The sequence below is a fragment of the Oncorhynchus tshawytscha genome, linkage group LG17 (assembly GCF_018296145.1).
Source record: "Oncorhynchus tshawytscha isolate Ot180627B linkage group LG17, Otsh_v2.0, whole genome shotgun sequence".
NCBI classification, from domain to species: domain Eukaryota; kingdom Metazoa; phylum Chordata; class Actinopteri; order Salmoniformes; family Salmonidae; genus Oncorhynchus; species Oncorhynchus tshawytscha.
The window spans coordinates 21,008,203-21,020,276 of record NC_056445.1 but is presented as its reverse complement, the minus strand read 5'-3'; the positions used below and the strand labels follow the sequence as shown (position 1 = coordinate 21,020,276).

The following is a 12,074-nucleotide window of genomic DNA, read 5'->3' as shown; positions in this document are numbered from 1 at the left end:
AGAGAGAGAGAGAGAGAGAGACAGAGAGAGAGAGAGAGAGAGAGAGAGAGAGAGAGAGAGAGAGAGAGAGACAGAGAGAGAGAGAGAGACTTTTGACTTTTGGTCTTTCTTTATTGAAACATTCTCAATTCATTTAAAACTCACCCCCCCACTCCTAAAATAAAAATATAAAAACCCTCTCCTACAACCGTATATCCAAAACATCTTCCCCAGCAATACAGATAGCCCCCCCAACACACCATATCTCCTCAAACATCTCCACACATTTGATCATTTTATAGAACTCAAACTCAACCCTAAGGCGCGCAGAGACCATCCCATTAAACAGTAGTAAAGGGTCTGTTATCACCCCACCTTTGACCCTGTTCCTCCTTGTTAGCCAAATAGCTAACTTTGCCTGAGCAAACAGAAAATTCAACAAAACACATTTTTCTTTCTCCTTACTCGAATACCTGTATGCCATTATAAACATCCCAACAGCAAAAACCACCCCCAACCTCTCACACAGACATTCCAACAGAGACATTAATGGCATTAACCTGGTGCACACAGAAAACACATGAATTACAGTTTCTTTCATTTGACAGAAAGGACACCCCTGCCCAATTCCCGGATCAACCCGTGCCAACCAGCTGTTAGTGGCCAGGGCTCCATGAAGAACCCTCCACTGGAGTTCCCTGACCTCTTTGGTACTGGGGGTTTGTAGAGCGCCCTCCATCTAAAACCCACCATACTCTCCGCCCCACATACCCCCTGCCACTGATGAGCCTTCACTCCTGTTAGGCTTCTAATGCTCCTAACCTTAACGCAGAGGTTGTAGAGGGCTTCACCTCCCACCCCCTCAAACTCCCCCATGCTCGGAGTGTTAAAATCTAACAAGTCCTCCAGACCCCCTTGCCAGTCTCCAGTCTCTGCCGTCACCTGCAGTGGCGGGAACATTGGTGGCCCCTCTCCCTTTGGCCTCTCAAACACCCCCCTTACCGGCTCAGACAGTGCCTCCTGGACCTCCTCCAGGAATCTCTCCAGCAGCCTAAGAGACGTTATTCCTGTTTGTTGCGCCAAGACCTCCGGGGTTTTCCACCCCTCCTCTCCCAGCAGTCTCAGGTCACCCAGCCTTTGTAAACCCCCTGCCATCAGTTGCCTCTGCAGGGTGGCCGACTGAACCGATCTCAAAGGGATGGCTGGGTTGTGGAAGATAGGCTCCTCCCACACCCACTGCCCAGGCTCCACACCCCCTTCTCGTGTGGGCCTTAGCAGCTGCCAGGCCCTCAGCACCGCAGAGTAAAACTCTGAGAGACCTGCTGTACTCAGCCTCTCCAGCTTCATGAGGAACAGCTGCCGGTCCAACCCTAATCCGCCAGCTCTCCTCAGCAGCGCGCATGCTGGTTCCCTCCAGCCAACATCAGTGTGGTACAGCAGTCTCTGCACCGCCTTTAGTCGGAAAGCAGCCATCCTGCTCTCCAGTTCCACCAGGCCCTGTCCTCCTTCGTGGACGGTCATGTACAAAACTGCTGCCTTCAGCCAGTGATGTCCCGACCAAAAGAAGTCCACCAGCTTGCGTTGCAGGTCTGCAAGCAGACCGGCGGGGGAGGTTGAGGACAGCCAGTTTATGCCACAAGGAAGATGCCACCAGGTTGTTGATTATCAGCACCCTCCCTCTATATGACACTTGGGACAGGAGCCACCTCCACCTGGCCAGTCTTGACACCACTGCCTGTGACAGCCCCTCCCAGTTCTTGCTGACCCACCTCTCCGAGCCCAGGTACACCCCCAACACTTTAAGCCCTTCACAACCCCACTGCAAACCCCTGGAAGCAGAGGAGGAGCCCTATCCCCCCATGCCCCACATAACAGAGCTTTGCTCTTTCCCCAGTTTACCTTAGCTGATGAAGCTCCCTCGTACACCTTCAGACTGGTATCTAGTTCCTGCATATCTTGCCCATCCCTGACCATCACAGAAACATCATCTGCATATGCTGAGACTGCTATTCCTGTCACCACATCCATGCCTGTCCAGCACACTCCCCGCAGTCTCCTGCGTAGCAGTCCTAAAAAAGGCTCAATGGCTAGTGTGTACAGCTGCCCAGATAGAGGGCATCCTTGTCTAATGCCCCGTCTCACCCAGACTGGCCTACTGAGCCCCCTCCCACCTTAACCATACATGATGCCCCAGCATACAACAGCTTCACACAGGTCACAAAACTCTTCCCAAACCCAAACACAGACATCACATTAAACAGATACTCATGATCCACTCTATCAAAAGCCTTCTCTTGATCTAAAGAGACCAGTCCAAAGTTCACATTAGAACCTCTCGACAAGTCCAACATGTCCCTAATCAAGAACAAGTTGTCCGTGATTGAGCGTCCCGGTACACAATATGTCTGGTCCTTGTGTATTATAGAGTCCAGATGGGACTTCAGTCTGTTAGAGAGGACCTTGGCAAAAATCTTGTAGTCCGCACAGAGTAATGCCACAGGCCTCCAGTTCTTAAGTTCACACAAGTCCCCTTTTTTGGGCAGGAGAGTCAGAGCCGCCCGACGGCAGCTCATCGGCAACTCTCCTACCCCGACGCATTCACGCAACACGCAAAAGAAATCCTGTCCAATTGTTCCCAGAATTTTTGTAAAATTCCACTGGAAGTCCATCGACCCCGGGTGCACGACCGGGGGACATCTGGGTTACTGCCTCTGCCAGTTCATGTGACAACAGAGGAATGTCCATTTCATCCCTCTGTGCCCGAGAGAGCTTAGGGAGTCCTGTGAACAAGACCTGAGCACACATAGGATCACACATTTCTGCACTATACAATTCAGTATAAAACTCCACAGTCCGCTCCCGCATCTCCCCCACCACAGAGGTCACCCGCCCATCAGACAGCCGTAAACAATGCATACCCTTGGCTTCACTGCTCTGTCTTTCCAAACCAAAGAAGAAGGAGCTGGGAGCATCCATCTCCTTGAGCATGGAGAACCTAGCTCTTACAAGTGCTCCCTTTGCTTTAACCTGGAAAAAACTGCCCAGGTCCCTACGTAATTCGGCTAAGTTAGCCTGGAGGCCTACATTGCCTTGCCCCACCATCTCTACCTCCATCTCACTAATACACCGCTCTAGTTCCCCCAATACTCTCCTAGCCTCTGAGGATGAGAGAGCTGTGTACTGTTGACAGAAAAGCCGAATTTGCACTTTCCCCACATCCCACCATTGACTCAGAGACTCATACTCCTCTCTTCGCTGCCCCCATCTTTCCCAAAAAGTCTGGAAACCTGAGCAAAAAGTGGCATCTTGTAAGAGCTTTACATTGAACTTCCAATAAGATGCCTGCCGGGGCCCTGGTGAAATAGACAGCCGAGCCATGGTTATGTGGTTATCCGAAAACCCCACTGGGAGAATGGTAGCACCCAGCAGCCTATTGCTCTGATTCCTGGACATGTAAAAACGATCAAGTCGAGCTGCACTCACCCTAGCCCCAAAAACCTTCACCCACGTATACTGTCTTGTGTTTGGATGTTTAGTTCTCCAAACATCCACTAGGTCAAACTGATTAAAGATATCCCTTAACACTCCCACTGATACTGAATGAGGCTCTTCCCCATTTCTGTCTTTTGTAAAATCCATTGTACAGTTCCAGTCACCTCCGATCACCAGCGTCTCCTCAGGCGCTACTTGTGAGAGTTCCTGTCTAAGACTCCCAAATAGAACCCCTCTTTCTCCCTGTGTTAGGCGCATACACATTTATAAAGACAAAACACATGTTGTTCATTTCTGCTTTAACAACAAGCAACCTACCCCTACACACCTCCTTTGAGGAGCAAATTTTTACAGCCAGTCCCGGTGCAAAAAGGACTGCCACCCCTGCACTAAGATTTGTCCCATGGCTCAACACACTTGCCCCTTTCCACCAGAGCCCCCAATCAACTTCATTCACCACATCACTATGCGTCTCCTGCAGAAACAACACCTGTACTTTTTTTTTTTTTACATATTCACCCAACACACTCCTCTTTCCCGCATCTCTGGCGCCATTTATATTGAGCGAGCCTACCCGAAGAGTCTCCATAAGAAGTGGGAGAAAAGCCAGCAGAGAAATAGACCAATAGCAAAGCTCAAAAGCCCTAGTGTCAGTAAAAATTAAACATTTAAACAGTGTCTGAAGGTAAACCTTTACGCACTGTTGTGACCCACTTCCTCAACCTAAACCGTTTCCTGGGTGAGAGGACACCATGCCCCTCATTTGTCATAGCATGTTGTACTGATCTTACAAACTTTCTAGGATCAGGAAAAAAGCCTCAAGATTAACTTTTTTCCCCTTAGTCTCATTCAGGAACCTTGTCAGTTCTCTCAATGTGTACTTAGACCCCTCTGGTTGACTGGCTGTCAGCTCCGGGCCAATTGAAGAGGAGTCTGAAAAAAATAACTCCTCATCCTCTTCCTCAGACTCACTTTCCTCCTCTTATCTATCTCCCACCCTGACCACCTGCCCTTTCTCTCTGGTTAGGGCCTCACCCACAGCAACAGGCAACATTTCCATGGTGCCTTTGTCCACACCCTTTTTCCTTTTCCTCTTGACACCCTCCTCCTCCCCCCCTAATCTCTTACACTTCCCCACTATACTCTCCTCATCCACTAGAATAACCTGACTAGATGCAGTATCATCTGCACCACCCTCCATAGCATGACTAGGGCCAGCCTCAGCTACACCACCCTCCATAGCATGACTAGGGCCAGCCTCAGCTACACCACCCTCCATAGCATGACTCGGCCCAGCATCATCTGCACCACCCTCCATAGCATGTCTAGGCCCAGCCTCAGCTACCCCACCCTCCATAGCATGACTCGGCCCAGCATTATGTGCACCACCCTCCATAGCATGACTCGGCCCAGCATCATCTGCACCACCCTCCATAGCATGTCTAGGCCCAGCCTCAGCTACTCCACCATCTCTAGCCTGACTAGACCCAGCCTCTGCTTCTCCACCATCTCTAGCCTGACTAGACCCAGCCTCCACTACCCTACCATCTCTAGCCTGACTAGGCCCAGCCTCATCTACACCACCATCTCTAGACTGACTAGGCCCAGCCTCTGCTGTCTGCATCTCCTTACCCCCTGCATTTTGACCTCGATTTCCCCCACTTGCGCTTGTACCCTCACCTTGTCTATGGCCTTTATGTGGGCACGCAAAACTCTTGTGCCCCAAATCCCCACATTCAAAACACCGTAGACTATCTGTGCTGGCAAAACCTGCATAGAGCCCCTCCCCATGCCTCACTTTAAAATGCACATTTAGCTGTTGCTCATTATTGTTCAGAAACATAAACACTTGCCTCCTGAACGAAACAACGTGCTTAACGGCATCTGCCTGAAAACCTGCTGACAGTACACGGAAACCGCTAGCAAACTTACCAAAACGACTCAGCTCTTTCCTAATTTGATCATCCGTAATAAACGGAGGCAAATTTGCCACTACAACTCTTGTTGAAGGGGTAGAGAGAGGTGAAATTGACACCAACACATCCCTTACCAATTTTCCGCTAGCAATTAGCCTACCGACCAAATTAGCCCTTTTCATGAACACAACCACAGCTTTGTTCATTCTAGAAGCAGAATGTATAAACTCAGCTCCTGCCTGTTCACCGACCGCGAGCAGAACCTCCTCCACCTTAACTCCATTCTCAGGAACACACCTGAATCCATGCTGTATCGACAGCGTCTCCTCCGCGCTAGGCTGAGAAGCCATTGCGCACACTACACCTTCCAACCCCCAGGAAAGTTACTCTGTCCTCTTCCACCCTAACTTTGAAAAAAAACTTTGGATACCGCTAAAAACAAATATTGCATTAACCCTCCACCATAGAAAATAACATGTAAAGAAAAGAATCAAGAAAGTTAGTTAGGATAGAGCTTTCCACACCAAACACTCAAACTCCAAAACTCCCAGCATGCACCGAGAGAGAGAGAGAGAGAGAGAGAGAGAGAGAGAGAGAGAGAGAGAGAGAGAGAGAGAGAGAGAGAGAGAGAGAGAGAGAGAGAGAGAGAGAGAGAGAGAGAGAGAGAGAGAGAGAGAGAGAGAGAGAGAGAGAGAGAGAGAGAGAGAGAGAGAGAGAGAGAGAGAGAGAGAGAGAGAGAGAGAGAGAGAGAGAGAGAGAGAGAGAGAGAGAGAGAGAGAGAGAGAGAGAGAGAGAGAGAGAGAGAGAGAGAGAGAGAGCATTTCATCACCCAAGATTTTCAGTTAGTGCTCACAGTGTCCCCTCCTCCCAAGGGTGGATTCTGGGATAATCCCGCGTTTCCCTCCCTCCCCCCTCTTGTCCTGTCATCTCTTCAAGGGAGGGCATTATGTCCTCAGATGCGATAAAGAGATCCATTGAAGTTTCCTTGGCACCGCCTCTCATCTGATCACAGTCCAGTTTTACAGCCCGCAGTGTTGATCCTGCCAAGCCCACAGCTGTTCAGCTCTATCACTCACACCTCTCCCCTTCTCCCACCATCCCTCCATCCTTCCCTGCACTAATGAGAAACAGTGTGCAAATTAAAAGTATCGATTGCCATTTTGTTAACCTAAAGGGGTTTTTCTTCTCGCCAGACAGTTTAGAGGGTGGGCACACAGGGGAACGTCTCTTTTTCTCTGAAATGATGCTGAATTGAGAATCTCCTCCCTCACTGGGTCTCTCTCTCTTCCTGTCACTGTCTCTCCTTTTCTCTCTCGTCAAGCCACAACACCAAGACGACGTCGTGGCTGGACCCGCGGCTGGCGAAGAAGGCGAAGCCACCAGAAGAATGCAAAGAGGACGGTAAGTGTCTCTCTTCTCTCGCTCTCTCAAAGTCACTCAACTCTCTCCCATAAAACCTTTGAATTCCTTTTTGGGTCCAAATCATTAGCATCTATTCATCGTCTGATGGCGGTTTGCAATATCTTCAGTGTTTTGATCCGAAAGCTGAAAGGATGGGTGTTGCCGTATACCATTATATATGAATAGTCATCAGTCACTGAGGACAGTGGTTTATTTGGGGTCCTTGTCTGACACTTGTAGATGTGTACAGTGTCTTTATAACCGTGTTCTGTTACCTGACCTGTGTGGAGATGGTGCTACTTTTAGCCCCTGTAGAGGGACTGGGGGAGTGGGTAGGGTGGTTAACAGAGACCTCTTTATCCCCCACTGGGAGTAGGGAGCTATGCACCACCACAGAATGGACACTACACACACAGACACAAACACACACACACACAGGCGGCAGAGGGGAAGGAGAGCGAGTATAATTTAGATGGTGTGACTAAGACAGGAAGAGAAAGGAGACAGATGGGGAAAGAAGAGGCTATGCAGTAATATAGTATTGCGGAAGAGATACAGCCTATGACCATGAGGTGAGGAATAGGATGTTTTTGCATCCTTCTGGATGAAAAATCTCTCTCTCATTTTTTCTCCATTTGGCAATGTGCTTTTGAGTGATCTCCGGCATTGATAGCGCGGGACTCTGAAGCAGAATCCTCTATCTCTCCAACCCCGAAGCCCCTTTCACACACTATATCTCTGTCGTCTCTCTCTATCTCTTGTGTCTCTCTCCCTCTTTCTCTCTCTCTCTCTCTCTCTCTCTCTCTCATCTGTCTCCCTCTCTCTCTCTCATCTGTCTCCCTCTCTCTCTCTCATCTGTCTCCCTCTCTCTCCCTTTCACTTTGATTGAGTTTATTCACTGAATCTCCCGTTATGTCTCCCACTCTGTCTTCCATCTCTCTCTCTCTCTCTCTCTCTCTCTCTCTATTTCTCTCTCTCCGTCTCTCCCGTTATGTCTCCCACTCTGTCTTCCCCCGCTGTCTCCCACTCTGTCTTCCATCTCTCTCTCTCTCTCTCTCTCTATTTCTCTCTTCTCTCTCTCCCTCTCTCCCGTTATGTCTCCCACTCTGTCTTCCCCCGCTGTCTCCCACTCTGTCTTCTCTCTCTCTCTCTCCCTCTCCCGTTATGTCTCCCACTCTGTCTTCCCCCGCTGTCTCCCACTCTGTCTTCCCCCGCTGTCTCCCACTCTGTCTTCCCTATCTCTCTCTCTCTCTCTCTCTCTGTTGTCTCCCACTCTGTCTTCCCTATCTCTCTCTCTCTCTCTCTCTCTCTCTCTCTCTCTCTCTCTCTCTCTCTCCCGTTGTCTCCCACTCTGTCTTCCCTCTCTCTCTCTCTCTCTCTCTCTCTCTCTCTCTCTCTCTCTCTCTCTCTCCCCGTTATGTCTCCCACTCTGTCTTCCCTATCTCTCTCTCTCTCTCTCTCTCTCTCTCTCTCTCCCCGTTGTCTCCCACTCTGTCTTCCCTATCTCTCTCTCTCTCTCTCTCCCGTTATGTCTCCCACTCCGTCTTCCCTATCTCTCTCTCTCTCTCTCTCTCCCGTTATGTCTCCCACTCTGTCTTCCCTATCTCTCTCTCTCTCTCTCTCTCTCTCTCTCTCTCTCTCTCTCTCTCCCGTTGTCTCCCACTCTGTCTTCCCTATCTCTCTCTCTCTCTCCCGTTGTCTCCCACTCTGTCTTCCCTATCTCTCTCCCGTTGTCTCCCACTCTGTCTTCCCTATCTCTCTCTCTCTCTCTCTTTCTCTCTCTCTCTCTCTCTCTCTCCCGTTGTCTCCCACTCTGTCTTCCCTATCTCTCTCTCTCTCTCTCTCTCTCTCTCTCTCTCTCTCTCTCCCGTTGTCTCCCACTCAGTCTTCCCTATCTCTCTCTCTCTCTCTCTCTCTCTCTCTCTCTCTCTCCGTTGTCTCCCACTCGGTCTTCCCCCGCTGTCTCCCACTCTGTCTTCCCTATCTCTCTCTCTCTCTCTCTCTCCCGTTGTCTCCCACTCTGTCTTCCCCCGCTGTCTCCCACTCTGTCTTCTCTCTCTCTCTCCCGTTGTCTCCCACTCTGTCTTCCCCCGCTGTCTCCCACTCTGTCTTCCATCTCTCTCTCTCTCTCTCTCTCTCTCTCTCTCTCTCTCTCCCACTCTGTCTTCCCCCACTGTCTCCCACTCTGTCTTCCCTCTCTCTCACTCTCTCTTTCTCTCTCTCTCTCTCTCTGTCTCCCGTTATGTCTCCCACTCTGTCTTCCCCACTGTCTCCCACTCTGTCTTCCCTCTCTCTCTCTCTCTCTCTCTCTCTCTCTGTCTCCCGTTATGTCTCCCACTCTGATTCCCCACTGTCTCCCACTCTGTCTTCCCCCGCTGTGTCCCACTCTGTCTTCCCCCACTGTCTCCCACTCTGTCTTCCCTCTCTCTCTCTCTCTCTCTCTCTCTCCTCTTTTTTTCTTCTTCTACCTCTTTTTTCTCTCACTCTCATCACTCTGTTTCCCTGTCTCATTCTCTCTCTCATCCTATCTCCTGCTCTATCTTCCCCATCAGTCTCACCCTCCATCTTTCTCCTATCACCTCTTCTCTATCGCTCTCTCTCTCCCTCGTCTGGGTGAGATTTATCTGTTGAGTAGTAGACAGGGGTATGGCAGCGTTATAAGGTGGAGGGGAATGGAGCTCATATCAGACACAGAGACAGTCAGACTGAGGAGAATGAAGCTCATATCAGAAACAGAGACGGTCAGACTGAGGAGAATGGAGCTCATATCAGACTCAGAGACAGTCAGGCTGATGGGTATGGAGCTCATATCAGAAACAGAGACAGTCAGACTGAGGAGAATGGAGCTCAAATCAGAAACAGAGACAGTCAGGCTGATGGGAATGGAGCTCATATCAGAAACAGAGACAGTCAGGCTGAGGAGAATGGAGCTCATATCAGAAACAGAGACAGTCATGCTGAGGAGAATGGAGCTCATATCAGAAACAGAGACAGTCAGGCTGATGAGAATGGAGCTCATATCAGAAACCGAGACAGTCAGGCTGAGGAGAATGGAGCTCATATCAGACACAGAGACAGTCAGGTTGAGGAGAATGGAGCTCATATCAGAAACAGAGACAGTCAGGCTGAGGAGAATGGAGCTCATATCAGACACAGAGACAGTCAGCAGGTTCGAGATTAGGTCTCATTTGTGGAGTGAATCATCCTATCTGAGCCCAGCTTAGTCAATCATGTCTGTCTGATAAACACTTACTCACACAGCCACAGTTTTTCTCACAATCACATTCACCACTCGGACCTGCCCCCCCACACACACATACTGTATATACACAGACAGTAGGGCTCCAGTATTCTCAGGCCATGCAAAAGATAACCAGGAGGATGGAGGAGACAGGAAGATAGTTGATCACTTTGGAAGATGACAAGAAAGAGAATGTCTTAGGAAGATGAATCCCAGGAAACCATCTTGGTCTAGTTCAGGGATGGGCAACTGGCAGCCTCCCTTTTGAAGCCCTCAGATCACTTTTTCTCTTATTTCAGTCACTGATTGTCAGTCAATGTCAGCAAAACAAAAATGGATTGCTAGGTTAGTTTAGAGGCAGGCTATCATGGTTGAATTACCGGCCGGGGGGCCTCCATTGACTTTGTTAGTCAGTCTCACTCAGATATCATATTAAAACCTGAGAGCAGCTCATTTTCCTTTCTGCCTCATGGCAAAATGAGTAGAATTACATGAAATTTGTTATAAAATTGCTAAATCTTCTCTCCGCCTCATGGCAAAATATGTAGAACTGCACTTTTCTTTAAAACAAACAAACAAATGATCTCCGCTGTCAAAAGGGGGGCCACTAAAATGTTCTGCTCACAATATGTGTGAGGGGGCAGTATGGATGTGGGTACGCAGGGCTACTCATGATGAGTTCACATTTTTTGTGGCTCCCACCCCTATCAAAGTTGCCCATCCCTGATCTTGTTCATCTGGGTACCTCCAATCCCGTTCCTCCAGTCAGGACGTTCCATGCTACGAGATGTTAATCTGGGTACCTCCAATCCCGTTCCTCCAGTCAGGACGTTCCATGCTACGAGATGTTAATCTGGGTACCTCCAATCCCGTTCCTCCAGTCAGGACGTTCCATGCTACGAGATGTGATGTAATGTATGTGAAGGAGATGAATATTGATCTAGTTGGACAGATCATCCAGTGATCGCTGGCCCTGGGAGAGACAGAACTTATGGTTCCAATGTAGAGCCTCAACCAGCTGGAGAAGGGGATCTAAGAGGGGATCCCCAGGGCCCACGCCGGGGCTAGGAGCTATAATCAGGGGAACGTTAGTGAGAATCTGCCCATGTTTCACTAGCTGGCAGCTGGGTAGCAGCGAAGCAGGCCTCCCTGAGAGATGTGTAGGAGAGATGAGCTGGTGCTGTATATTGTGTATTGATTAGGAGGCATGTGGAGCAGGGGTGTAGTGTGTGTGTGTGCCCACGCTCTGGTGAACGTTAACAGGATCACTGGGTGGGGTCTAAAGTCTGTCTCTGAACAACAGACGAGAGGTAGGAGGAGAGACCCACCAAACAGGGAGACATGGAGCCCTGAGGATGGAAGGAACACACACACTGAAGAAACAGCAATATACATTCATTCTGATCTATAAACAACTTATTCATGCAGATCTGTCAATTATTCAGGCATATGTCTGCTACCTGTGTGTGTGTATGTGTAGGTGGGAGTGGGCGGGTGGGTGTGTGTGTGTGTGTGTGTGGGAGGGGGGGGGTGCGCCAGCAGCAGAGTGGTTGTCAGCTGATTCCCCCTGTTCAAAGGCACATCAGTGATAATAGAGAGAGATCTCATCATCAGAGGAGCTCAATGGCTTGCTTACATATTACACAACCTCTCTCTCTCTCTCCTGTATCTTCCTGCTGTCCTCTTTAGTTTTTTTACTTGAGGGAAAGAGGAATAGGACCGTCTTCAAATCAAAGCCTGCTGTTTAATTCTGTCTTCCTTCCTTCTCCCTCAAAGCCAGCTTGTTTTCCTGTTTTACCACATATTTGCTGGATGAGAAGACAGAACAGGCTCCCCTGTTTTGAGAGTTGTCTCTGTCTCTCTCTCTCCTGTTCTACATACAACCTGTCTGCTAGCTCACTGTGCCTTCAGAGAAGCCAACAGAATCCCCCTGATACGTAGAAGGAAAAAAACAAGAAAACTAATCCACCCTGCCTGCCTGTCGGTCGTCACTATTTCAATGCATTTCATCATTTAATAGTCGGGTTAGTTCTATCCTAAGAAGC

General features: G+C 49.4%; 1 protein-coding gene across 1 annotated transcript in view; it reads left to right on the top strand.

The window, feature by feature from the left end:
* The window catches only part of LOC112217060 (membrane-associated guanylate kinase, WW and PDZ domain-containing protein 2), a 310,671-nt gene that overhangs the window by 211,011 nt on the left and 87,586 nt on the right, over nt 1-12,074 (top strand). Inside the window, 1 exon segment of the mRNA XM_042300405.1 lies at nt 6,709-6,788. Within this exon segment, the coding sequence (XP_042156339.1) occupies nt 6,709-6,788 (80 nt within the window).